This window comes from Ascaphus truei, chromosome 5, assembly GCF_040206685.1.
Source record: "Ascaphus truei isolate aAscTru1 chromosome 5, aAscTru1.hap1, whole genome shotgun sequence".
Taxonomy (NCBI): domain Eukaryota; kingdom Metazoa; phylum Chordata; class Amphibia; order Anura; family Ascaphidae; genus Ascaphus; species Ascaphus truei.
Window position 1 is genome coordinate 101,228,037 of NC_134487.1, and position 27,509 is coordinate 101,255,545.

The following is a 27,509-nucleotide window of genomic DNA, read 5'->3' on the forward strand; positions in this document are numbered from 1 at the left end:
TCCAAATATAAAAAAGTTTATTTGGCCAATAACAGGAAGACCAACATGTTTCGATCAAGCTGCGCTTCATCATCAACGTCCCTTCTGAGTTAGCCTCAGTAGGGACATTTAAATACCCCTCATTCCTGGGTAAAAGCCGGGGATGTTGGGTACACAATGTCCCTTTTGAGGCTGTGACATACTTGCCTGTTCTGCTTCTGGTCCCTTTTGAGGAAGTTAAAATGGCCTCCATCTAAGCCTCACTCCCATAGTCCAATAGGAAGCTGCAACATCATGACATTACAGCTTCCTATTTTACAACCTTGGCAGCCACCTTTCAATTTTACTTTTCTGGCACATTGAAATCATTAAATAAAATGGTGGAGCACTTTGGAACTGGGGGATGTCACCAGAGCAAATAGTAGTTTAACTCCATGTGAACCTTTAATCAATGTTATGCTAAATATAAAGAAATTACAAATAATGGGGTATTGCTGATTTAAGTCAAGTTCCTTATGTTACGAAGCAATAGAACTAGAAAGGCAAGTAAACTATTACATAACCTTGTAACCATTGTAATAATCCTCTTGGTCAGTGGTTTCCAGCTTTTTGGGTTAAGGAACCATATGTGAAATTTTGAGGAACCCTAACCCAGTAACGAATTTCCCATTAGGCACAGGCTGCCAACATTTTGGGACAGCAAAAATGTCCCCATATACTTTTTCCACGCTCTCTGGCCTGATGGGATGTCATTTAGCTGTTGCGGCCGCCTTACCTGCCGCCCTCCTGAACAGCAGCATCAATGGACGCCACAGACGTCGCCATCGTGACATCACGGCGTCGCATTGCCATGGCAACCTGACGGTGCATCATTAAGTCGCATTACCATAGCAACATCGCTGCGGTTCAGAAGGAGGAGGGGACGCAACAGCTGTGCCTAGGGGCTGCTGGGCATGGCAACCTAAGGGTTCATGGTTGAAAAACACTGCTCAACTGTAGGTCAAATACATTAGTTTGTGTCTACGGTCGTGTGATAACTTGTAATAATAATAATTTAAGGAGCGGTTTGCGCTGAGGAATTTGTTCTAGTTTTAGCAGCATTGCAATAATTTTGTGGGAAAGGATTTAAAATGTGATGTGTATCAGTATACACAAGTGTCAAGACAACTATACTTTATTATTGCTGTCTAAGACAACAGTTTTGAGATGATTAGACAGGGATATGTCAACAATAGCCTCCAATGTTAATGTCATAATACATGAACATACTGCAATCACCACGATGGGGCATGGTGAGGTAAATTAGGACACATGGAAAAAGCAAATATACAATATTTTCTGTTTCTCAGTTTAACTGTAGTCCTATTAGGCTTTTAGGAACGGGTTGTTTTGAAAGCAATCAAAAACCAGAGCAGATAATCAGTGAAGCACTACAGAACCACAAGAGCACAATCACTCTAGAAATCGGGAAAAGGGTTGTGTAGATCTTCATGAACAAAAAAATTGTATAGCGAGGGGTAGAAGACCAAATTTATATTTCAGGTTGACAGATTTCTGTACTAACCCATAAAACTATAATCATGGTCCATAAAAGTTATACCACTGGATTTAATAACCTTCCAGTAATTAATGAAGCCCTTTTGATATCTGGAATAATGAGGTACTTTAAAACATGTGACCAGGAATCATCATATTTGGAATTTTGCTTGATATATTCTTAAAAACACTGTCCCCTGCAGATGGAGAGCAAGGAGCCATATCTGGAGGGCAGTGTCCTCATACTCCGACCCAATATGCTTTATATACTGTTCCCTGCAACTCACTGTTCAGAGTCAACGTTTCACAGATCCAGGGACTCCAACACAATAATGTCCATAGAACAAGGCAATTATGGAGAAAAACTGGTGCAGAGCGGCTTTGTTTTTCTTGTGCCATTTTGCATGGTGCATCAAGGTAAACCAGTATTTAGTCCATGTGCACCGTTTGTAATTAGGGGAAGTGTCAATAAGAGGAATTAACAAGCACACATTCAAAATGGGACACAGCTTGGTTTTAACACTTGGCATTAAAAAAAACTAATCTGAAGATCTGAGATGTAGTAAACCGCTACAGCTGAGTAATTTGAACAAGCGTTTTTCAGTTGACACAACTGAGGGCATAGTTGGTTCGAGGTGTGGTGATATATTGCAGTGTTTCAATGCCTAAGGTTCGAAGAGCTGCTTTCTGTTGGGTAAAGGGCTGTCGATACTCAGGTTTTGTAGACTTGTGCAGCCCAGAGGAGAAGTCTTCTCATCCTGCCAAAACAAAATGGAAACAAGTCCATAATAAAACATCACATTAAACACCAAATTCAACATTAAAAGCAGCAGGTACTCCACTCACAACTTTAGCCCAACCTAAAAAGTTCCAGTTACGGCAACGAAGTTAAAATCATAACTAACTGTGGTCTTGCTTATTCAGACTCTGTAAAATACCTATTTGAGGGTCTGGATGTGAGTTGTGCCACCTTTAGCTATGACTTAATTAACGTTACATTATGGAGCTCTGTCAATAGACATGGTTAAAGGGAGTACCGCTTGAATATCATTAGCACTATCGTCAGTTATAGTAACACAACAGCACTTAACGCATCGTTAGTGATATTTGAAGATCTCCGTTAGCACATAACGAGATGTTAACGTCTCATTGACGGAGCTCTGTGGATCTAACCCCTAGATGGGTTCATTCTGCTCCTAAGAGGGAGCGCACCATTAATGTTCTGTACAGTGAGCTTTATTTTCTATTTGCCTTCAGAACAAAAAGTTAATTTTTCCACAAATACAAGTATCTGTAATGAGGTTAGATACATTATTTCATGGTAGGAAAAAAAAAAAAAAAATCTATTTTCATTCCACATTTTATCTGTGGATTTCAAGAGCATTAAAAATATTCCACTAAACACTTAAAATAATACTAGCAATGCTTCATAAATTCAATATTAGTAATTAAATAACATGCCTGAAATGTATCAATTAACTCACTAATTAGAAGTGTGAAACATTGTACAATTAATAGTTTGTTTACCATGGAGGTGCAAACACGAGATATCTTGAAAGGGGTTTCAGAAGCTGCAAGGACTCCCTGCCTCTTCTGTGAAGAGGAGAACAGCAGAGCATGGTTGTCAAAACCACTATGTTCATTGGGTATGGTTGCCTCTGATATTATGTCATCTGTGCAATCACCACAATCTCGCTGAGACAGAGACTGTACATTTACTTGTGTGTCCAATAAACTCGGAACGCGTGGTGATGATTGAGGTTCATAGTATGTCTTTCTGCTTACAACTTGTGTGCTATCAAAGACCTGACCTGCTGCCATAGAAGTGCAGGGAACCTGTGTCTCATTGAACTGTGTAGAAGGGAAAGAAGTCTGGGGTGAACAGTTGCTGCTTTGTGCGAGTTTCTCTCTTAAACGCTGTTGCAGCCAGGTTTTTCTATCACGAGCCTTATTAGCAATTGCTTGGTCCAGCTGATCTTTTCTGGCTACTATATACAACCGTTTGCGGCCTCGTGTTACAGCGGTGTATACATGTTTCCAATCCTGCCTGCCTGCTGTACCCAGTACATACACAACAGTGTCCTCTTCTGAACCCTGAAACAAGTAGGAGAAAACAAGAATATATTCAGATAAGCAACATTCAAAATGCAACAGGAACTACTGACAGTGTTGGTACAGTAAGCCATGAGCGTGAATCTAGAAATGACCGGCAAGATATTTTACCATCTTGCAGTTATAGAAGCTGTGACTAATAGTAAGAGATTTCTTAATTGGGGAAATGCAAAGTCACATAATCCCACAGCCGTGAGCCATTTTGCTGGCTGCTGCATCTTTAAGCCGTTTCAGCCACGGCTCCGGGAACAGTTCAGGAGGCTCTACTAATGGCGCAGACTAGCACCATTGTTGAGGCCACTAATACCGAGCAAGTGGTGTGGGGAAATTATCAATTATCTTATCAGTTGTGTTGGGCATCAGGACGAGGAGAACTTCAGGTGCAAAGCAAAACAGAAAATGCATTTGTTCTGCAATGCAAAATGAAAGAATAGAAATTATATTCTTGGACTCCTGCTATTCAGCCATTCAGGCAGAGGGAGGATACATGGCCATGCAATCATGGTAAAAGTGAGCACAATGCTCTGGAGCCAGGCTATCTACTAGACGAGCGATGTGCAAAGTGGGGGGCGTTGGCTGTTGCAGATACCCCGGTATTTAAATTTAAATGCCTCTAATAAGAGCACGGGGCCTCCGCAACTCACGAACTGGGGGTCTGAAGAGCTGCTAAGATGAGTTGATATGGCAACACGGCGTCAAATGACGCAAGTGTCATGCAGAGTGACGTCACACGGCCGTCTCCATGGCAACGGAGTCACGTGACCCGGCGGTGTCATTAGATGCCACCAAACAAAGTGAGGGTCCGAGAGCAGGCAGCTCAAAGTTTGCGCTTCTCTGTACTAGATGGTAGCCAATTAAAAGTACACACTGACCACCCTTCATGTGGAATTGTATATGTTGGGTGTTAGCTAAAATACTACAAAGTATGTTAAAATAACAATTGTTGCCTCCTTATATAAAAATAAAAACCTTACTTGGAAAGTGTGAATAGTTCTGGCCCACGCATGCCTCAAATCACATTCCCGACGCAGGGCCTTGTAATTCAGAGTATATGTCCGATCTACATCACAGAGAGTTAATTCACGAATCTTGTCGTCTTTTTCCACATCCTGTAAAAAAGCAGAAAAGTAACCAACTCCCTGGCTGCGGAAAAGAAAACCGATTGCACTAGCGCAGCGCTCCCATTTGCTATTTTCTAAGTGCATTATTTCCTAAAGGTTTAAAAATAATAATATATTATATATCAAATGTAAATATTACTGTATGCTCATTTGCATGTGTTAGACAGGTCTGCAACCCTGCCTTTCACCATTATCACCCAGCACGGGATTCTGGGAAATGACATGCAAATGAGAACACAGTGCCACCTTTTGCTTCAAAACCATATAACATGGTCCCCTATAAGCATATGCTTGCTGCATTTCACACCTTTTGAGCACAGCCTGGGTTAAGATGCATAGCCAGTAAACTCGCCCACGGACAGCCGTTTCAACCTTAGTGGGGTGGGTTATACTGGCTTTGCAAAATGAAGCATTGGATAGGTTTCACCACACTTAGTTATGGTGTGAGTGTGTATAATGACAAATTCAAAATATGTGCCTCAGTTGTAGTACAGTACTTGAATGAACATTCAAGTGATATTTTTTAATGACGACTCAAAACAGTTTAGGTTGAAAGAGACCTCTCCATCAAATCCAACCGTTGCTAAATACGAACTGGCAGAAATACGGAAGTAGCAGACATTATTTCTCCTGTTAAGGCGGCGCCGTGTGCTACAGCTGGCGCCATATCCAATGTGAGATTTGAAGCAGCTCCGTCAGAACAAATGGTAACGAGCATCATTCATCGTGCAACGTTCACTTGTTAACGGCAGCAATAAACTCTGCTAAATCTATGCTCATCCAGTAAATACAAAATATAGTTATATTAATGCACATAGAGGCAAACAAAAATCACAGTGCAACATTTGCCAATTATCAATTAAAGTTCAAGAAAGTGTGATCCTCACTAATGTACCATATTAATGACAGAAACTCACATGGAACATAGACGAGGGACAAACAAAAAATGCTTTACCTTAACAGAAGAAGGTGTCTCTGAGAAAAATCCCCAGGGGATTTATCAGAGTGCTTGGTTGGGGCGATCTCCCCAGCTTCCGCTACACACCCAGAGAGGATTTATCAGAGGCACTTCTCTCGTTAAGGAAGGTCCAGGGAAGCAGGAATGGGAATGGATCCTGTCTGAAAGCCTTCCAATTAGGATAAAGACTATAAGGAGTAAGAGGAGGACTGAGGCACGGTTTCCTCATGAGGCTGTGATAATTTGGCAAAAAAAGGTAGGAGTGGAGAGGTACAGGATTGACCGGAGGGTGTTTCCAGTCCATACTGACATCACAGGAGTGCACGTTCAGCGCGAGAGAGCAGAAAACCTGCGTGTTCCCCGGCAGGACAGTGCAACGTAATCCACCGCTGACCGGGACTGCAGGGTAGCCGAGTCTGCAGCTCGACAAAGCCCAGGAACCCGTGCAGGACCGCTGGAAAGCAAGACCCCGACCACCATACCAGGCCCAAAAGAATGTGACAATTGTGAGCGAGACCAATGGATGCTTTACAATAGATGTTATACTTTTGGAACATATTGCACTATTGGTTCTCTTGTTTTAGTCTTGTCCATCTTATGTCCCATGTGAATTTGTCTGCTATTAATATGTACATTAGTGAGCAGTGCACTTCCATGAACTATTTATAGATATTTGAACTTGTCCCCAGTGGAAGGTGAACTTTGAGTGCTGCACCAGCTGTGTATTGTTTGTTGTCTGCACAATATTGTTACTGGTCATATCTATAATTGATTAGACATATTCAGATCTGTAGATTGTGTGTACGCACGTACGCACGTACGCACGTACGCACGTACGCACGTACACACACACTACGAACAGATTTTCTAATTATGCCTGAAAGAGAAAAACATTAATTCCTTCCTGACCACCAAAGGGCAGTCAGATTCCTCCCTGATCAATGCTGTTATGTTTTAACTAGTCGCTATATCTTTAAAAAAAATAAATAAATAGAGAGAGAGAGTATCTACAGGAACTCGCCATCAATCACCAAGGGAAACAAATTCCCCATTTTCAATGACTAGCTTTTGAAAGTTATTTGGAAATGTTTGACAATGTAGATGTAGATTTTACATGGTAAGGACAGATCCCTCCTCCTATGACCTTGCTCAATATGGGGTTAGGACAGAATTCCACAAAGTTGATGCATCTTGCAGTTGAAGCTGCTTCTCACCATACAGAATAGGTGGGCTACATTATTTTATGATATGTTGAGGGGGTGCATGAATGGGATTTTAATTGTAGAAAAAACTAGATATTTAGAGCCGTAAATGAAGTCGACAAATTATGCAATCCTACATTAATTTTTAGAGGCCTTTTTTTTTTTTTAACATGAATTGGAACAAGGATTTCCCTGGCGTTGAACTATGCAACTTTCAGCTCTGCGGACGGCAGTTCCCAAAAGAATTACGTTAACGTTAGCAATGACAGGCTCCCTCCAGGGGAAACATAGGTGGTTAAATCTTGCGAGAAAGGCAGGCCAATAGGAAGCTGCAATGTCAAAAAGCAGTGGCCATATTGGATTCTCCTTGAGGGTCCCTGGCAACAATAACTAATTATCATCTCTTCTCCCTCGTTCCAATTTTTCCTCCTTGGATTGCAGCTTTAAGCATTTGTATTGCCGTAGTTTTATTTTACATTTATTTTATTTCAAGCCCTCAAGATTTTAAACTTAACCCATCTCTGACATTGATTCACTTGGGTTCTCGGTGGGCTTATTCCAAGCAAGAGTATTGACAATTCTAAAACGGATCAGAAAAGACACATGAATGCACCTTTACATAGGTATAAAAATATACTCCTGCAGACGTTGCCATTACATATGACAGTAATGTCATGTTTTTTGTTTTTTTTAGCAGTAGAAGTGTTAATGTACTTCCATAAAGATCCACTTTAAGTGCCATGCAGAAAATGATGCTACAGGAATCAAAATTATAGTGATACAGTACTTACATCCGTTATAAAGAATATTTCTCCATTGCACAGTCTTTCATCATTATCTGGAGTCTCTGGGAGTCTCTTAGGGTTGTCTTTGTCATCCTTCACTTTTGTGATGAGGTTTTTGATGTAGGCGTTTCTTGTGACACACACCTTGTCCTCACACTGGAACTCAAATTTGTTCTTATGATTCCTGGGACAGAATATACATTGTATTCAAAATCCCAAGTGATGGATGTTCCTGAAGTGGAGGTGGTGGTGGTAAACCTATTCTTTGAATAAAACCAACAGAAAAAGGGGGGGTGGGGGGGAGGGAGAGAAATCCCACCACCGTACAGGATACAGCAGACAAGCCAGTCTTCACCAAGTGCCAAAGCAGGGTATTGCACCCCAATATGGCGTTATCATGGACTTGGCGTGCGATACCCCGCAATGGAGCTTGTTGAACCCCAGCCAAAGAACCCAGGAGTGAATCTGCAGGTCTTCCACAGATTCCAAAAACCTGCTCCAATCACCCCATTGTCACGTCATATAAATGGTTACAGTGCAGACAATGAAAGATATGACGTGTGTCAATGAGGTGACTGGGGGAGCTGTGGAACATGCACTCATGGGTGCCTTATTTACAGTCAACATGGAAGTGATTTCGGTGTACAGTACACACTGGGAAAATACCATTAAAAAAATGATGTGAGCATTATTTCATATACTACTAACGCACTGTAAACATCTAGCAGGGGTCACATTCTGAGGAATACTTCACTTTGTAACATTGTCGTTTTATTAAATCCACAGGTTGAGTCTTTAAAGGGGTAGTTCCACCACGGATTAAAGGGAACTGACAGTGAATGCAATGTAGGTAACTGGCACTTTTTCTTTTAAATTAAAAAAAATAAAAAAGACAGACAGACAAATATTTAACATTTTTAATATGTAAAAAATATTTCCATGATCACCAAATACCAGGGAAGAATTTTACAATGCGTATCTCATTTCTTCCTTGATCAGCATTTTTTTTTGGTTTGTCAATTGATGACATTCTAAGTACATTTTCAAAGAGATAACTGTAGAACAATGTTTCTTATAATCATGAATTTCAGCAGATCCATACTCATTTTAGAAAGGATATAAACAAACGTTTTACTTAAAACGCAGCAACCCTTTTTTTTTACATTTACTGTACACTGTGGGACAGCCCCTTGAATGTCAAAAATTGGTCCTCCAGATCACGACACAAAGAAAAGTAACATTTGCAGCCACTAATAAATACTGCAGATATATTTGTTGTCTTAACTATTCACCCTATTTCTGTATTGTTTGACACCTGGCTGTTAAAACAGTGAGCACATATGACGGTCATGCTTAAGTTAAACCCGAGTGCTGGGCTACAATGCATTCCAGCACCGTTCGCAGAGCAAGGAATCCAAAGGCACTTCAGACAAGAAAACAGCATTTCTTAGAATGAAAAGGAACACATTTCAGTAAAAAAAAATGAATCCTCTTACTTGGTTGTATGTCTAGAGTAGTGTTTACAGCAGAGTTCATTTATCAACTTGCAGTCTTCCCTAAATATACATAAGAAAATTACATCAATTTAAGATTCCTCTTAAGTATGAGCATATACAATTATACAAATTTCGCAGGAAGTACGTCACACACCTCTTCATAATTTTAGGGTTTTGGGAAGTGTAAACATGGCTGACATTTTTCTCTAGTAGTAGGGCGATTACATTTGTATTATACAAAACATTTAAAAAACTGTGATAAAAAATGTTTTAGGGTACATTGTGTTTTCAAACATTTTGGGGTCATGACGGCAGAAACCATAATCAGGACAGAGTTACTATTTCTCCTCAGTCAAAGGCCCAGATCCACAGAGGTCCGTCAAAATCATTAATGGATGTTATGTTCCCCAAGTTTAAAGCATATCCACAAAGAGAATGATATGCAAATACAATGGTCGTTTCTCTCACTGACATAGGCTTAACACCATGTTAAGTTAGCACTGCCTTACATTAGCTTCAAACAACAGCTCTCACGTTAAGCATGTGTTACCAAAAGTTGGCGTAACGTCCATCCCTGAAATATTGGTTTGAGGGGAGAGGGACAGGAGAGGACTTGTTAAGTCAATAACGTTACCTCTGGGAATCTGCAGATAAGTGCTCTATGAAAAACACACAGAGCAGTAGTAGACATAGAGAAATGGGTATGAGTGGAAGTATTTGAAATGGAAGAGTCTCATGTGAAGACTTTGTTTATAAATTACACTGGACAGGAAACTCATGCTGATAGCTCCCGATGGCTATAAAAGCTAAGTCAACGCAGGATTGTCTTGAACTCACAAGGTTAATATTCCTATGTTACATAGCAACAAGGGGTCAGAATATCCCTACCATGCTATTCTTTAGTTATCTACCTGTATACTTGGCCAACTAGCAACCCGAGTTAGCATTGCCTGGTATGTACATATAAAGTAGATTGGAAACAAATTATTCAGTATATGCCATTACCTCCTGAATGCAATAAACTGTGATTTTTTATCATCCTTTAATCCAGGTCCTTTTTCAAGTAGTGTGGTTATGGCGGTGTGCAAACCTGAGTATTACACAAAAAGAATAAGTCTTAGAAATGCAAACAAACAGCGCGTATGAAATGCAAATGGGTTTATCCACAAAACCATGCTCTCTGCACTTTAATGGGCTGAGCATGCAGAACAGCTCTGTGAATAAGCCCCAACGTGCCTCATGCTTTATATTAGACATCTCTACTCAGGCTTTCAGTATAAACACAGTGTAAATACACTGCTCCAGTTTGCAATGCTTAAGATTTATTCCTAAAGTTTTTAGTTAGAAAACATTACATTTTTACATGCGGTAGATGCTGTACAACAAGCATGTCAAACTCGCGGCCCGCGGGCGGCCCACAACAAACATATTTGCGGCCCAGCTCGCCAATATTTAAGGAAAAAAAAAAACTCCCCCTCTCCCGATTGGCTGGCGCGTGTTGACACGCTGCCAGAATTTTTTTTGGCTCGGAGCAAGCTCTATCTGAGCTTGCATAGTGAGGCCCGCCTCTTCCTGCTGCATGGAGCAAGTCAGGTGACTACTGCTCCATGCCTGCCTTGCTTCCCCCTTGCCCTCCTGCTCCGATTTCCTCCCCCGTTCCTATTTCCCGTGTGTGTGTATTTGTCTGAGTGTGTGTGTGTCTGAGTGTGTGTGTGTCTGAGTGTGTGTGTGTCTGAGTGTGTGTGTGTCTGAGTGTGTGTGTGTCCGAGTGTGTGTGTGTCCGAGTGTGTGTGTGTCCGAGTGTGTGTGTGTCCGAGTGTGTGTGTGTCCGAGTGTGTGTGTGTCCGAGTGTGTGTGTGTCCGAGTGTGTGTGTGTCCGAGTGTGTGTGTGTCCGAGTGTGTGTGTGTCCGAGTGTGTGTGTGTCCGAGTGTGTGTGTGTCCGAGTGTGTGTGTGTCCGAGTGTGTGTGTGTCCGAGTGTGTGTGTGTCCGAGTGTGTGTGTGTCCGAGTGTGTGTGTGTCCGAGTGTGTGTGTGTGTGTCCGAGTGTGTGTGTGTGTGTCCGAGTGTGTGTGTGTGTGTCCGAGTGTGTGTGTGTGTGTCCGAGTGTGTGTGTGTGTGTCCGAGTGTGTGTGTGTGTGTCCGAGTGTGTGTGTGTCCGAGTGTGTGTGTGTCCGAGTGTGTGTGTGTCCGAGTGTGTGTGTGTCCGAGTGTGTGTGTCCGAGAGTCTGAGTGTATGTGTGTATGTGTGTATGTGTGTATGTGTGTGTGTGTGTGTGAGAGTGAGAGTGTCAGAGAGAGTGTCCGAGAGAGAGAGAGTGTCAGAGAGAGAGAGAGAGAGTGTCAGAGAGAGAGAGAGAGAGAGTGTCAGAGAGAGAGAGAGTGTCAGAGAGAGAGAGAGAGTGTCAGAGAGAGAGAGAGAGTGTCAGAGAGAGAGAGAGTGTCAGAGAGAGAGAGTGTCAGAGAGAGAGTGTGTCAGAGAGAGCGAGTGTGTCTGAGAGAGCGAGTGTGTCTGAGAGCGAGTGTAGATGCTGTACAACAAGCATGTCAAACTCGCGGCCCGCGGGCGGCCCACAACAAACATATTTGCGGCCCAGCTCGCCAATATTTAAGGAAAAAAAAAAACTCCCCCCTCTCCCGATTGGCTGGCGCGTGTTGACACGCTGCCAGAATTTTTTTTGGCTCGGAGCAAGCTCTATCCGAGCTTGCATAGTGAGGCCCGCCTCTTCCTGCTGCATGGAGCAAGTCAGGTGACTACTGCTCCATGCCTGCCTTGCTTCCCCCTTGCCCTCCTGCTCCGATTTCCTCCCCCGTTCCTATTTCCCGTGTGTGTGTATCTGTCCGAGTGTGTGTGTGTCCGAGTGTGTGTGTGTCCGAGTGTGTGTGTGTGTGTCCGAGTGTGTGTGTGTGTGTCCGAGTGTGTGTGTGTGTCCGAGTGTGTGTGTGTGTGTCCGAGTGTGTGTGTGTGTGTCCGAGTGTGTGTGTGTGTGTCCGAGTGTGTGTGTGTGTGTCCGAGTGTGTGTGTGTGTGTGTCCGAGTGTGTGTGTGTGTGTCCGAGTGTGTGTGTGTGTGTCCGAGTGTGTGTGTGTGTGTCCGAGTGTGTGTGTGTCCGAGTGTGTGTGTGTCCGAGTGTGTGTGTGTCCGAGTGTGTGTGTGTCCGAGTGTGTGTGTGTCCGAGTGTGTGTGTGTCCGAGTGTGTGTGTGTCCGAGTGTGTGTGTGTCCGAGTGTGTGTGTCCGAGTGTGTGTGTCCGAGTGTGTGTGTGTCCGAGTGTGTGTGTCCGAGTGTGTGTGTGTCCGAGTGTGTGTGTCTGAGTGTCTGAGTGTATGTGTGTGTGTGTGTGTGTGTGAGAGTGTGTCTGAGAGAGTGAGAGTGTCAGAGAGAGTGTCCGAGAGAGAGAGAGTGTCAGAGAGAGAGAGAGAGAGAGTGTCAGAGAGAGAGAGAGAGTGTCAGAGAGAGAGAGAGTGTCAGAGAGAGAGAGAGAGTGTCAGAGAGAGAGAGAGAGTGTCAGAGAGAGAGAGAGTGTCAGAGAGAGAGAGTGTCAGAGAGAGAGTGTGTCAGAGAGAGCGAGTGTGTCTGAGAGAGCGAGTGTGTCTGAGAGAGCGAGTGTGTCTGAGAGAGAGTGTCTGAGAGTGTCTGAGAGTGTCTGAGAGAGAGAGTGCCTGAGAGAGAGAGAGTGTCTGAGAGAGAGAGAGTGCCTGAGAGAGAGAGAGTGCCTGAGAGAGAGAGTGTCAGAGAGAGAGAGTGTCAGAGAGAGAGTGTGTCTGAGAGAGAGTGTCTGAGAGAGTGTCTGAGAGAGAGTGTGTGTGTGTGTGTCTGAGAGAGTGTGTGTCTGAGAGAGTGTGTGTGTGTGTCTGAGAGAGTGTGTGTGTGTGTCTGAGAGAGTGTGTGTGTGTATGTGTGTGTCTGAGAGAGTGTGTGTGTCTGTGTGTCTGAGAGTGTGTGTGTGTGTGTGTGTCTGAGAGAGAGTGTGTGTGTGTCTGAGAGTGAGTGTGTGTGTCAGAGAGAGTGTGTATCTGAGAGAGTGTGGGTGTGTGTGTCTGAGAGAGTGTGTGTGTCTGAGAGTGTGTGTGTGTGTGTGTCAGAGAGAGAGAGTCGTAGAGGGGGAGAGGGTCAGGGAGAGGGGGAGAGGGTCAGGGAGAAGGTCAGGGAGAGGGAGAGTGGGTCAGGGAGAGGGAGAGTGGGTCAGGGAGAGGGAGAGTGGGTCAGGGAGAGGGAGAGTGGGTCAGGGAGAGGGAGAGTGGGTCAGGGAGAGGGAGACCAGGACAATTACACGGGATTGCAAGTATCAGAGAGAACGGAGGAATTAAATAAAAAAAATATTCTAAAAATACAAAAATGGTATATGTTTATCTGGGAGTCTGATGATTGACATCGTTTATGGAGTCAGGGAGAGGGAGAGTGGGTCAGGGAGAGGGAGAGTGGGTCAGGGAGAGGGAGAGTGGGTCAGGGAGAGTGGGTCAGGGAGAGGGAGAGTGGGTCAGGGAGAGTGGGTCAGGGAGAGGGAGAGTGGGTCAGGGAGAGGGAGAGTGGGTCAGGGAGAGGGAGAGTGGGTCAGGGAGAGTGGGTCAGAGAGAGGGAGAGTGGGTCAGGGAGAGGGAGAGTGGGTCAGGGAGAGTGGGTCAGGGAGAGGGAGAGTGGGTCAGGGAGAGAGAGAGAGTGAGAGTCAGAGAGAGAGAGAGAGTGAGAGTCAGAGAGAGAGAGAGAGAGAGAGTCAGAGAAGTGTCAGGAAGAAAACATTAATTTTATCGTTCTTTTTTTTTATACTGTACTTTTCTAAATAAACCTACGTTTCTATGAAAATTGAAGTTTTTGTTTTTTTGCGGCCCACATAAACTTAAACCTTGTTTATTTGGCCCGTGTTAGCCTTTGAGTTTGACATGCTTGCTGTACAAGTTGTGAAGGATTTATGAGGTACATTTTCTTACCCAAGTCAACTCACTGCTATGGTTCGCAAAATCGCTAACCAAACAAACTATTAATTTACTTTAAAAGGTTACCTACCCTAATAAAACTGACCCATATGTTAGACAGTCACCTAAACAGTGCAGTGTCTGCCAGCCTGTCTCCTGGCCTGGTTCTTCCTTCCTCCACACTGTTCACCAGTTCTCTGTGGATCTTCACAGAAAGTTCCTGTGTGCTGTGCTGGGACTAGAGGCAGCCTAAACTAACCACTCCCGAGGCAATTTATTTCATACGCAAGTGGCAGGCATCTTGATAAGATCACTTGCATTTAGAAAACCTGGTAACTGGTTTATCCCAGCTTGAAAAAGGGATAGTTCAGAATAAACACCTTAAAAAATAGCAGCGTTTCTTTGACTGGGATTGAATAGGCTGCACCTCACACGGGATTGAATAGGCTGCACCTCACACTGACAGCATATTTCAAAGACAGCAATCCCCCAAAGTACTGTACTGTTTCTTAGAGGAGACATCCAATGGTGGCAAGTGTGTGAGATATGCTGTATGGGGGAAATAACCTGGGCCCGTGGGGATCCATTCTTTTCAATGGGACCTCCCGCCGCTTCAATCCGTCCGGGACACATTTGGCGGGCTCGCAGCCACGGGAATGCTAAATCTGGCAACAGTACATTGGTACTCAAACGGATTATGGTAGTATCACTTCTATTTTAATGGAGAGAGGATAATCAACATTATCCATTTTCTTCTCCAGTTTATTTTTTTTAGACCTTTATTTCAAAACCCATTCACGAATCCTCTGTATGCTAAAAATATTCCGCACTGTGGAAAAAAAAAAACCACATAGCGCAAAGCAAAAGACACAATACTACTCGCCCATACAAGGAATATATTGTCTAATTTCTAAAATACTACAGCATAATAAAGGAAGGTATAGAATGAACAAGATAAACAGTTTGTCAATAGATATCCCAAAGAAAAAAAAACATTTTAAAATGGGATTCCACTTGGAGGCAGAGCCCGTTTATCCATAGTTTGGTAGTTTAATAACATCACTGCTGCAGTAAAGCAGTTTATTCCGGGACACGTATCATTACATTCTTTGCAGGTAACACAATGGCGGGGTACAAACATAAAACAAATTACAACACCGTTTTACTTAATAAAATGTTAATGATCTTACCGTGATCGCTTCCATCTGGCAGAGAAACAAAGATGAATTTTTTATCTTCAGTGGGCATTTCGATTTCCTTATCCGTACAGATATTTATCACAGCATCAAACTTAACAAAGTTTTGCTTCGAAATACTTCAATAGAAACAGATGTTTAAGGGTCAGAGCAAAAAGAATACATGTGCATTTCATACCTTGCATTTCATACCTGCCCTTACAAACGTGTGCAACTACCTCAGGAATTGCATTCATCATCTTAAACAAGAAGCCGTTTTCTTTCAAATCGGTCACTGAACTTTAAGTAGCGTGATATCCCACAAACATCTTTCATAGGTCATACTTTGCTGCACCGTCTGCGACAACGTTCCAGGTAGTTAACACAATGCTCAGGTAATCAAACAACAGATTTTGCAAGCACGAATATGCTAGTAATGATCTACTATCCTGCATGAAAAACATTCCTACTTCGTACCATGTTGCGTTGTCGACAATGAGTTGCGACTCTGATCTGTGGTTCGTTCTTAGCTCGGTGGCCCACTTCACGTTACTAAGACACTTAAATATATCAGCAAGCAAGTTGCCCGGCTCGATACTGGGTAACTGTCGGACATCCCCTGTTAAGAAGACAAACAGGTAAAGAAGTATAGTACAGTGCACAGCTTTTTAATGGCATTCGTTACACAAAATTTTAAATACTGCTTCCTTTATAAAGGTTAAATACTTCAGAAGTTCATAGTGAAGTAATGCAAGTGAAAGGTTAAAGTGGCTACATTTGTTTTTTTAATTTGAAGATCACAAAAAAAAAACAATATAAACCACCACAGTCCCATCAGAGTAGCCCCACAAAAACTACTTCATTAAACAAAATTCCTATAAAAAATGTCCTATAAAATGGATGTTATTTTCCAAGGTTCTCTCAAATTCATGCTCGTCACACACATACAGTGCAAGTCATTCATGGGTATGCCTACTTCTAGCTTAATTACTTAACAAAAACATAAGAATACAATTCTGTAGATTGCTGGATATACAAACTTCCCTAGTGCCCAGAGACATAAAACCATCCAAAGCATTTAGCTGCCAGGAAATACTAGGTGACTGATTCTACATGTGCCAAAGGCCCATATTTACTACGCAGTCTTCTTGAATGGTCTGTAAGGGGTTTCCCAGTGCCGGAATGTGATAGAAGACTGCTTAGTAAATATGCCATAAATCTTCAAAAAAAAAATAATAATAATAATAATAATAATAAATTATATATATATATATATATATATATATATATATATATATATACACATACAGTATATATATATAAATAATAATACAGTACTCTAAAAAATAGTCAGTTTAAAATTACAAACAATGCTATTTTATGAGTAACACAAACAACATTTGACAAAAGTTCCTTACCTTTTTAGACTACGCTTACTACCGCAATTGGAACAGCTTTCTTACCGGCGGCTGGAGCAAGCCCTAACCTCAGTGGCTATATTGTTTCTCCAGCTTGCATGGTTGGCCATCAGTCAATCCCCGGCTTGCCAACCGTCAACCAGTGGGACCCTGGATGTCAGGGTCCACCCATCAACTATGGGGGTCCCCCAATTTAGGTAAGATTGGTGTGGGGGGGGGGAAGGAAATAAACACACACTGTAGCAATCCCCCATAACTAGCACTAGATATGATGGGTGCCACGTAGTTCTACTTTGTCGCTTCCGTTACAAAATTAATATGGCCGTGGTATCAGCAATAGAAAACTGACATCTCCTAACATTGTTGCCTTTTTCTGTGGGTCACTGTAGCAAGCATTACTCCTGGGATCATATTGTTGTCCCAGACAAGTATTCTGGTGAGAGCTAGGAATGTGTTGCCAGCACTCTAGATGGCAAATAACGGCCACGACTTTGTATAGCTAAAGCACTTATATATACTTAGATAAAGTTAAATATACTTAGATATTCAAGGCACTATACAAATAGCAAGTTATTACCCAGGCCTTTGTTAACTTTTATAATACATGATGTAATAACCCAACAGCTACCAGAACCGGTCCTACTGCTTAATTCAAACCCTGCTAATAGTGTATTTTTTCTTCTAAAAACATATTATATACATCAAGTCCATTACATTACACATACCGAGAATGATTAGCTTAGCCAGCTTGCCATAGTCATATAGCAACTTCAAAGCGGAGCTGAAAATATGAACCGACACTAAACTTCCTTCATCTACAACCAGCACTTCCACTTTGGAAAACTTCCACTCTGTTGGATGTTCAGCTTCTTCTTGCTTTTGCTTCCAATGATCATAGCTGCATGTAACCTACACAAAGCGCAACAAGAGAGTACACAAATTGTAACATTGCTGATGTACTGCATATGGAAGAAATGTGAGATAATGGTCGGACTACCTTCCCCGGCGCTGGTGAGAGAAGCGGCACGGCTCCCCCGTCACGGCAATGGAACGTCCGTTTTTTGCAGTGCATCAGTTCCCTCTATAGGCCTGATAGTCAGGTGGTAATAGGCGAGGGGAAGACTGAGAAGGGGCAGAGAATGGACTTACAAGTCCTGTCTCCTAAACTGTGCTTCAGAAACTGTAGCAAATCAAAAGGGCTGCAGCATTTTTATTTTTAAGCAGAAAAAAAAAAAAAAAAATTGTGTTAGAATTGACGTAAAACTATGCGTGTGGTGTGTATATATATTTCAATTGATGGCTCTATATGGCAGCGATTCGCAAATTGAACTTTTGGGTAGAAACATTACCTACAGTACATGTTTATAATGCAGGTTGTCATTGTCACATCTGTCTTTTTTACTCACTAAACATGCACATTTTCACGATCATGACCGTAAGTGAATAAAAATATAATTACTTGCACCAATTTATTGAAAGTTTTTGATGCTATGTAGTATTTATGCTGCTTAACAATTTACTTCTCTCTACCGGCTCAAACAAGAGAAATTATAAAAATTAATTAAAGACATTTATTAGGTCCCATTTACAATATATTTGAAACTAAATAAAGAGACTAATCAGGAGTAAAAACGGAGTGAACTGCAAGTGGAATTTGTACCTGATGTAAGGTAGCAGCAGAAAGGTTGGTTTTCTTCTTTAAAAGTGAAGCGGCTTTTCCGGTGGGCGCCGTAAGTAAAATCCTTAAAGAACTACTGCTTTCTTTGAAAGACATTTGGTCAGATTTCCATTCATTCGATACATCAAGGTCATTCTCAAAAGCTTTACAAGCCTCCTCCACTTCATCCTTCTCCTTCCCCATCAAATGTTTGACTACCAGGCTAACAACTGTAGTCTTCCCACATCCACCTTTCCCACTTATGATGGTCACAGGATTGGAACAGATCATTTTGGCAGCTTTTAACTGATCTGGATCCAATTTTGTTGAAGGAGCCTGTTCTGTGGTAGCTGGGTCATCAGAGATTTGTAACATGTGGTCACAGTCATTGGAAAGATCAGCATGGATGTCTTCCACTGGTCTAGTGTTACTCGCGTCAGCCTTTTCCTCTTGTTCTCTTCCTGTGCGACACTGCGCATCTCCAAGCCCCTCATCTACATCAATGTCTAATTTCCAAGGCTCTCTCATTATAAGTTTGTGGATATACTCTGCAATGTCTTTTTCGTATCGTTGAAGATTTGGTAGGAAAACACGCTGCCTTTCACCCACCACAATTTTACTATCTTTTAAAAACTTAAGTGCGTCCCATGCATGCACCACGGACATGTCACCAGAAACTGCACTAGTGAGTGCCTCTATTTCTACATACGTGTCTCCTAGTTCCATGCACTTCTGCTTCAGGACATTGTAAATAATTAATGCATGTGTCTGCAACTCAGGGATCTTCTCAAGTAGAGGTGCACATTGGAGAAAGTTTGTCCAAGTTGCTTCACAGCGAATAAAATGCAGTTCTTCATAAACTATCTGAATAAACCAGAAATAAAAGATAGTTTTTTTAATTAGGGCTGTTAGACACTCAAAATGCATATAATAAAAAGTCAAATGATTGCATAGAATACAAAATTGGTTTGCTACCTAAGGCCACTGATAAATATCCTCTGAAAGAATACCAACAATAACCATCTTCTCAATTGCTGGCCCAAATACTGGTGAAGCAGCTTGGAAAATTGCTTCCCTTGTGCAGTAGGCATTAATATGTTCATGTTAATAAAGCCATTGGAATACCCATAACACACACACACACACACACCTGAATGTCACTTCTTTAAAAACAGATCATGATCATGAGTACTTGAAATGTTAAGACTTGAAGACTTGGCCTGTGTTTTAAGTTCCCCTGTTTAACTGCATATTAAATACCGTCGCCCTCATTCCAATTTGCTAGCTGGTGCAATGACAAGGAATTTGATTACTTTCTTAGAGGGTGGAAGAGACAAGATAAATAACCCTCCTAATTTCATTTTTGTCTCTCCAAATTGTTCTTTGAAATTTTTAAAACAAATGCAGTACTTAAGATGGTTTGGTTCCCTTTAAAGCAGCAATCTCCTCCAAAAGTTTCATTTTTGTTACATTTTCATCTATTTATTATTTTTCTCTCATCAGCTGTTACCGTGGCAAAACAAAACTACTAAATGTACAGTAAATAAAAATACCACTTGTGGGTACATTTGCATTTCTCGGCATTATCGCTTAACAAACAATTCTTCCACTGCAGCCAGGGATTCTGGGTAATGACAGGCAAATGAGCACTGTGTGACGCTTTACTTTTCATCCATTTTAACATGGACGTCCTACCTGCCACATTACTCGGCCTTTTAACACAACCTTTTTATAGGTTTGAAGCAGGAACCACACGGATTTCAGCTCTGGTGACCCAGTTTCCCAAAATACTTACCTCTGTGGAGATGCTGGTATCGCTCTGCTGTTTACATGTCCCGCGCCACATGGGCCAATAGGACGTCGCAAGGGATGACGTCACTTCCCATTGCCCCACGGGACATTTAAGCAGCAGCCATTATGTTAGCCCAAAATAGCCCAGACAGCAGGAGCTGCTACTAGCACCCCCTTCTGAAGTAAGTATCTTGAAAAGCAAGGGGCCCCCAGAGCTAAAATCAACACGGTTCAGCTCTGGAGACACCCTGCATCAAACCTATTTAAAAAAAAAGAAGAAGTAACCGGGAGTGTGGTATTAAAATCATATCACTGACATTAGTTCACTGTAGTCCTAGGTGAGCCTCCACCATTAAAAACCTCTTCACCTCAACATTACATATAAAACACATGCTGTTTTTCTGCTGATTATTTTATAAATTATACCAAGAAACATATCCACACAAATGTAGTATCAAACTAAAGCACATGCTCATTAGTAGGTATGTTAAGAAATGAAATATCACAAATATTGCCAAAACTAAATTGATCTACTAGCACAGGGATTCCCAACAGGTGGATCGTGAGGTGTGTTCAAGGAGACTGACAAAACAAAAACATGCAATGATGGATCCCAGGCGATATTATAGCGAGATTCCAAGCCCATGGGGGGACGATATGCTTCGTAATAACCCAAACTGCACCTCATGTGGGCGGTACGGTGGTCAATTATCGAGGGAGCTTCCAAATTGGCACCCCACGGTGCATTGCATCAGCCACTGCAAAGCATTCTGGGGCATCCCTTTGGAAGCTGCTGGCGTGATTGACATGTTTAACATCTGCACTGCCGCATAGAGGTGCGGTTTGGGAACTTACTAGGCGCGCGGTTCCGCCATAAAAACTCAGGACACTATACAGACCAGGATCAAGCATAAGGATAGCAATATTTTGGCGAGCAGGCAATAGGACTAATTAAGGGTGTGGAGAACAATTATTTTCTAGCAGGGGGTTCACAGTGTAAAAAAGGTTGGGAACCCCTGCATTAGAGTCATCTGTTTGCAACTGTCAGAAGGTCTATTATTAATAAGTTACCACTGACTTTTTAGACAGCTGCTCGGCAGTCCGTTCATGTAATTTCCATAGTTTACTTGGGCCATAATACAGGCGAATACCTTTACTTCTAATTAGGTACTTTACAATTTCTTCACTTTAATTATAACACCTCACTCACTCATACTATTGACTGTAAACACTTCTTTAATGTTTCACGAGTTCTACTTCTATTATATAAAATAATTCAACATGACCATGCAGTGTGTGTTCTCGGCACAAATTAACCACCATCAACCTTGTATGATGAAATTGTTACTGTAGAAATATCCTTTTAATAAAGCTAGAAGGAAAAATAAATATCTGTGTTACTTACTGAACCAAATCCAAGTTTCCAGGGCTCAGAATCTAATATGTGCTCAATACGTGCCAAAGTGATAGGTGTCGAAATGTTCCTGCGGTCATGACGTCCCTTCCTGGCCCTTGTCCTGTCCGGCATTAGGAGGCTTTTCACATAACGTGGTAAAAGTTTAGGCAGGTATTTCAGTACGAGAGGTAACTGCAGAGCTTGCATAACAAGACGGCCAGTATCTATAATCAATGATAATCAACACAATTACACATAAACATCACCGAGCTCACAGACAACTACAAAGGAGGTTGGTCTGATATCAATAATCCCAGATTGCAGTTTAATGATCTTGTTCAGTATTATTTTTAACCTACGCTTTGTCATTTCAATAACCTGTTGCATTTAGGTAGTGCCTCTACTTTCCAAATTCAATTTCAAACCATCTATATTTGTATTAACCATTTTCAAGGCCTTAAAAAGGAGCAGTTTCTGCTGCTAACGGTTTTATTTATTTATGCTTGCTTGACCCAGGGGTTGATTTGTGGCCCCCCAACCTCCAGGGACCCCCCCCCCCCCCGATTCCCTAATGACAAGTAGATTTGTCCACTAGGCAAGTACACATTATATTTAGCGAACTAATGAAGAAATAACCCCATGAACGAGAGCACTCAAAGGATTATTATTGGCTCAGAAACGGCCTCGATACAAGGACTAGGTAGGTAACAGGTGTCCCTCAGGGAGGGATAAAGTGATGCTTAGTATGATTTGATGTGTGAATTAAAATAACGTTTATTGTGAGCTATGCTCAATAAATAAAATGAGCTGTGGACACTAGGTAATGAGTCTTGGTAGTTTGTTCTATAGTGAATTTTAACCAAAGCCATAATAAACTGGTGAATTAAAAAGAAAGAACACACTGCAGAGAGAGTATGAAAAACTTGTAGCACTATAGTAAGTGCTAACGAAGCTCGGTGTGTGAGCAAGTATCCAGGTTCTCCGATCAGGTAAGTAAAAAGCCCTGATAATTATCGGGATTAGTATATCAAGCTATAATGCTGAGGTGACTTATGAACCCCTGAAGCATGCCCTGAGCTATCGTAACGAAGATAAGATTAGTCCACGTTAGCAGAGTGTGACTAGTGTACCACCAATCTTGGATTCACTGATTCAATTCAAAACAAACGAGCGGTAGATAAGCTTCAGACTCTCAGTCGATTCAATGTCTAAAATGGACTCGGCTGAATGATAGTAGGTAAATACCTTGTCTCTGCGCGGAAGCCGGCGACTGAAGGAAGCAAACAGTACCAAGACTCATTACCTTGTGTCCACAGCTCATTTTATTTATTGAGCATAGCTCACAAAAGTTATTTTGAATTCACACATCAAATCATACTGGGCATCACTTTATCCCTCCCTGAGGGACGCCTGATAACCTAGTCCTGATACCTAGTCCTTGTATCGAGGCCATTTCTGAGCCAATAGTAATCCTTTGAGTGCTCTCGTTCATAGGGGTTCTTTCTTCTTGAGTTCGTCATCATTATCCACCCCAAATTGTAGCATCAACATACCACATATTGGTTATTAGATCTGTTGCGAGGGAATATCTCCCCTACCCCTTCAGTACACATATTTACAAAGAAAGAAAAAAAAGTAGCAAAAATTAAACTACCTGAATTATCTAAGTATCCCATGATATCAAATGCATCCGGATTGTCAATTTTAAAGTCTTGTACCATCTCTTTCAGATTTCGGAATGTCACTTGAGCTCCGTTAGGAAGCCAGTCAATAAACACTTGCTTGGAAGGAGAATCAACTCCGCATGCTGTAAGGAACAGAGAGAGGATTGCTGCCTTCTCTCCAGACAGGTCCTCCTGAAGGGAGTATGATGGGTAACCCCGCGTGAAGATCCGCGTGCCAACGCGCTCCACCTCCACACGTACACACCACCAGGGATCCACCAACGGGAACACTCCAGTCACTCGATGTTGACAGAAGAGCTCATCTGCAATTATAACTTTAAAAAAAAAATCAAAATAAACATTGAGCAACTATAAACAAAGCTTTTTTATGCTGCCATACACCAAAGCCAATAATCTGGCAAAAACTATTAGGCCATGTCACCCACAGCACCCTGAAAATAGGTGATTCTGGGACAAGTATCCTGCAAGTCATGGCTGCCCATAACCCTCTTACAAATAGTTTTTATGAAAATAAATGCAATTGGCTTTCTTAAAGCAGCAGTCCAAACTGACACCCCACCCCCTCCCCCCCCCCACCTCGCTCTTTAATATGGGGATCCACACAATGACAAGCAATTACTAAATTGCCAATCGATCTGTTCTCCTAGATGGGAAGGGGATATGCCTTTGTAAATGGTTGCTATAGAAAACGAAAATGCTTGTTACATTGTAATATATTAAAAATGTAATTCAGAGTTGTTTTAAAAAAATGCTACAAGTATTTTCTCATAGTACAGGACTGATTTATTTAAAAAAAGAAACATGTAGGATATTGCTTGGTTTGCAGCTTTAAACAAACGTAAATCACTAAAGTGAAAATGTCACTTGTGTGGACATAGCATGCATTTTTAAGGAATTGCTCTTATTCTTCTTCGAAGATTTGTTTTAGGGCACATCTCTCCCCTTCTAAGCATATTGTATGAAATCATTCTAAAATTGACCCAAATGTGACCGTACCACAACTTTGTTAAGCCGCTTCGACCACTGGTTGAGATATTAACCTGAATCACTTAAATGCAATGTATAACCTCAGTTCATTTAATATAACCATGTATTGTCATACAGTTCTCGAAAACGAGAGGTGTAACATTTTTATAAATAAAACAAATAAGAATCACAGCATCATTTTCAGGATATTAAAGCTGCAGTTCAAGCTGACACACACAATATATATATATATATATATATATATATATATATTACACACACATATACATACATACATATATATACATACATACATACACACACACATATATATATTCCCTGAAGTAACCGTGTGTTACGAAACGCGTTGGAAGGTTGGCTTGCTCATCTGTCTGACCCTTACTGTAGCCAAGTTCACTCTTGGTCTTTGCCTCCCTGTCCTCTGCATCACCGCTTGTCGCTACAGGTGATTACTACTGCTGCCCTGTGTGCCGTGCGCCGATGTGCTTTCCCCTCTATGCTTCACGCGAGGAGATCCTTGTGACGTCATCAGCAGGCGCACTACGGGTCTGAGCGGCGTGCTGTTGGTGCTCTGCAGCTGCGGGATTTACAGAGGTTTCTGAGCCTTACAACGGGACTTTTACACGGGACTCTTCGCCGGTCCCCAACATCTGGTTACCCTGACCTAAGGTCTCACGGAAGCTGCTGTCTTGGATGTCGTTTGACGGTATCCTGTGCTTCACATCCGTTCCAGTGGATAGCTGTGACTCCAGCCCTCCGTGTGGTAATCCCACTAACCCACTGCTTTTTTATAATTTCATTGATGTACGCAGAAACTTTAATTTTTTTAGTAAAACTATCTTTTTAATTGTGCTTTACTATGTGCGTTGTGCGCCCTGTCTTTTTGTTTTTTCTCAAGAGCCAAAGCCCGTATCACAAGTGGAAGGGGATGTGACTTTGTAAATGGTTGCTATAGAAACAAAAATGCCTGTTACATTAGAACAGGGGTGCACAAAGCAGGGGTCACGCAAGATTTTTCTGGGGGGGCGGGTGCGGAGTTGCAGAGGCCCCACGCTCTTCCCCAAGGCATTTAAATGTCGGGGATCGCGTGAGGACTCTGCAACTCTAAACTTACCTTGACTGCCGGCGTCAGGCCTCATGTCCATAGCAACTTGGCATCAAGGCAAGGGGGGGCGCGAGCACCAGAGTGGGAAAGGCAGGGGGGGGGGAAGGCAGGGGGGGGGAAAGGCAGGGGGGGGGAAAGGCAGGGGGGGGGAAAGGCAGGGGGGGGGGAAAAGGCAGGGGGGGGGGAAAGGCAGGGGGGGGGGAAAGGCAGGGGGGGGGAAAGGCAGGGGGGGGGGGGACAGCAGCAAAAGTTTGCACACCCCTGCATTACAATACACTAACATTTTCTTTCAAAATCGATATTTTTCAATGTTACAAGTATTCTCTAGTTGTACAGAACTGATTAATTTTTTTTCCAAATAGGATATTGCTACCCCTTGCACTCCCAGATGGATCAGCATGGCATTGGGCGCATCTGATAGCAAAGACAAGCACCAACCCACCAGCAACTAAGAGCTGTGAGCTTCCGGTGATTAGAAGTCTGGGAGATTTTCAGATGCCCCGCAGCCATTTAAAAAAAGGGCACATGCCCTAATTTAACCCTTCTGCTGCCACTGAGGGGACTGCACTGCTTTGGATGGGTTAAATACTTTACTATGTCCAAAACTATGGGGTCTCAAGACCACTGCAGCCGCTCACTGAGACACAGCGGTGCAGCCGTAGTAAAGCAGAAGTGCTGAGTGAAGTGGAGCTATATGAAGCAGCCAATCCAATCCTCACCTTCCGTGCTCCGCAGCCTGCAGGATTTCACTATCACTCCCCCTCCGTCAATCTCCTGGGCGTCCAGGAACTGCGGGTCCGCGTCCCTCTCGTACTCTTCGTCTTCATCGTCGGCCTCGCCCAACACGCCGTCCTTCACGGGCAGCAGGCGGCCCCTCAGCACCTCCCAAGCCGCCAACCTCCGCCTCGCGCCCCGTCCGCGAGACCGCGACCTCATCCTGCCCACCGCACCGTGCCAGGCTGCCAATAATTCCCGCCACTCACAGCGGAAGTGACGCGCTTGAGCAGGTCGAGGCAAACCGCCGAAGCGCTTCCGCCCACAACAGCTAGGAGAGGTATGGCTGAGAGGAGGGAGAGCTGTGAGCCATTCGAAACGCCGCGCGTGATGACGGCTCAACCGTTCATTGGTGGGCTGTCAAACTGCCCGCAAAGGACAGTTCTCCCAGCGCTCGCGGTAACGTCCCATTCAGTGTTCTCAGGCCTCTCATTGGGATGAGATTGCACAGCATTCAGAGTAAAAGGGTCTGTGGAGATCACTATTGTGTAATAGGGTTAACCTGACTTTTAGAGGGGAAGTCCAGCTTAACAAGAGAGGAGGGGTAGGAAGTGATCGACTAAACCATACTAATTGTGGTGTGAAAAATAATGATCAACAATTGTAATCGATAATTATAAATGAAAGTAGGTGCAACTGTGATCTGAAGTGAATCAGAAAATAGATGAGGAGTACAAAGTGATTGTACTCCAAAGAAATTTCACTTAAATGCACACTACCAATTAGTTTAAAATATAACTTTTAATGCTATATACTTAAAACATATATTACCGAAAAAAAATGTGTAATAAAGGATAAAAATAAATTAAATAAAGTAAACATGCACCAAGATCACCTCTCGTATGTGAATACTCCAATATACAATTGAAAATGAAGTGTTGGAGGCTACAACAGGTGCAAACAGCCAGGGTGAGCAAACAAGCCCACCACTTCACTAGTTAGCCCAATAGATTAATAAATAAAGTTAGCAGCAGGGAATACTCCATCCCTGCTGCTAACTTTATTTAAAAGTTATATTTTAAACTAATTGGTAGTGTGCATTTAAGGGAATTTTCTTTGGAGTACAATCACTTTGTACTCCTCATCTTTTTTCCGAAGTCCAGCTTAGCCTAAGACAAAAGTAAACTAAGGCTGCAGTCCCAGTGCGTTCTACGCACAAGCACCGCCCCCCAATATATCCGGGCCCAGTACATGTGTCGGCGCGCATGTAGCAGCCGCGCTGTACTGCAAGTTTTCACACATACAAAAAAAAGTGTATGTGGAACTTGAGATGGAGGCGTGGCTACGCCCCCGCCTGCGGTTCAGCCAATGAGGAAGAACCTGCCGTGTGAGGTCATGGCCAAGCCCCCGCAAAAACCCTGCCACGCCCCCTCCTGTCGCAAACTCTCCCTCTCTCCCATGACCGTGATCCCTGGTGAAGCG

The 27,509-nt window shown here is 42.7% G+C and overlaps 1 protein-coding gene and 1 long non-coding RNA gene across 3 annotated transcripts in view; one reads left to right on the forward strand and one right to left on the reverse strand.

Moving 5' to 3' along the window:
• Positions 1-26,338, reverse strand: HELB (DNA helicase B). The gene is made up of 13 exons (XM_075600334.1): positions 26,033-26,338; positions 23,191-23,535; positions 21,546-21,760; positions 18,353-19,213; positions 17,418-17,601; positions 15,752-15,893; positions 15,290-15,414; positions 10,195-10,279; positions 9,190-9,249; positions 7,700-7,877; positions 4,602-4,736; positions 3,043-3,609; positions 1-2,273 (listed from the first exon to the last, which is right to left on the reverse strand). Exons 1-13 carry the CDS (start codon positions 26,247-26,249, stop codon positions 2,181-2,183), a joined length of 3,207 nt encoding a protein of 1,068 aa, XP_075456449.1. The 5' UTR covers positions 26,250-26,338; the 3' UTR covers positions 1-2,180.
• LOC142495191 (uncharacterized) overlaps positions 26,293-27,509 on the forward strand; it is a 3,172-nt gene continuing 1,955 nt past the window's right edge. Inside the window, exon 1 of one of the 2 annotated variants that reach the window (XR_012801690.1) lies at positions 26,293-26,554. This is a non-coding gene — a long non-coding RNA (uncharacterized LOC142495191). The remainder of the gene's footprint in view (positions 26,555-27,509) is intronic. The other variant, XR_012801691.1, reaches the window with a different exon arrangement.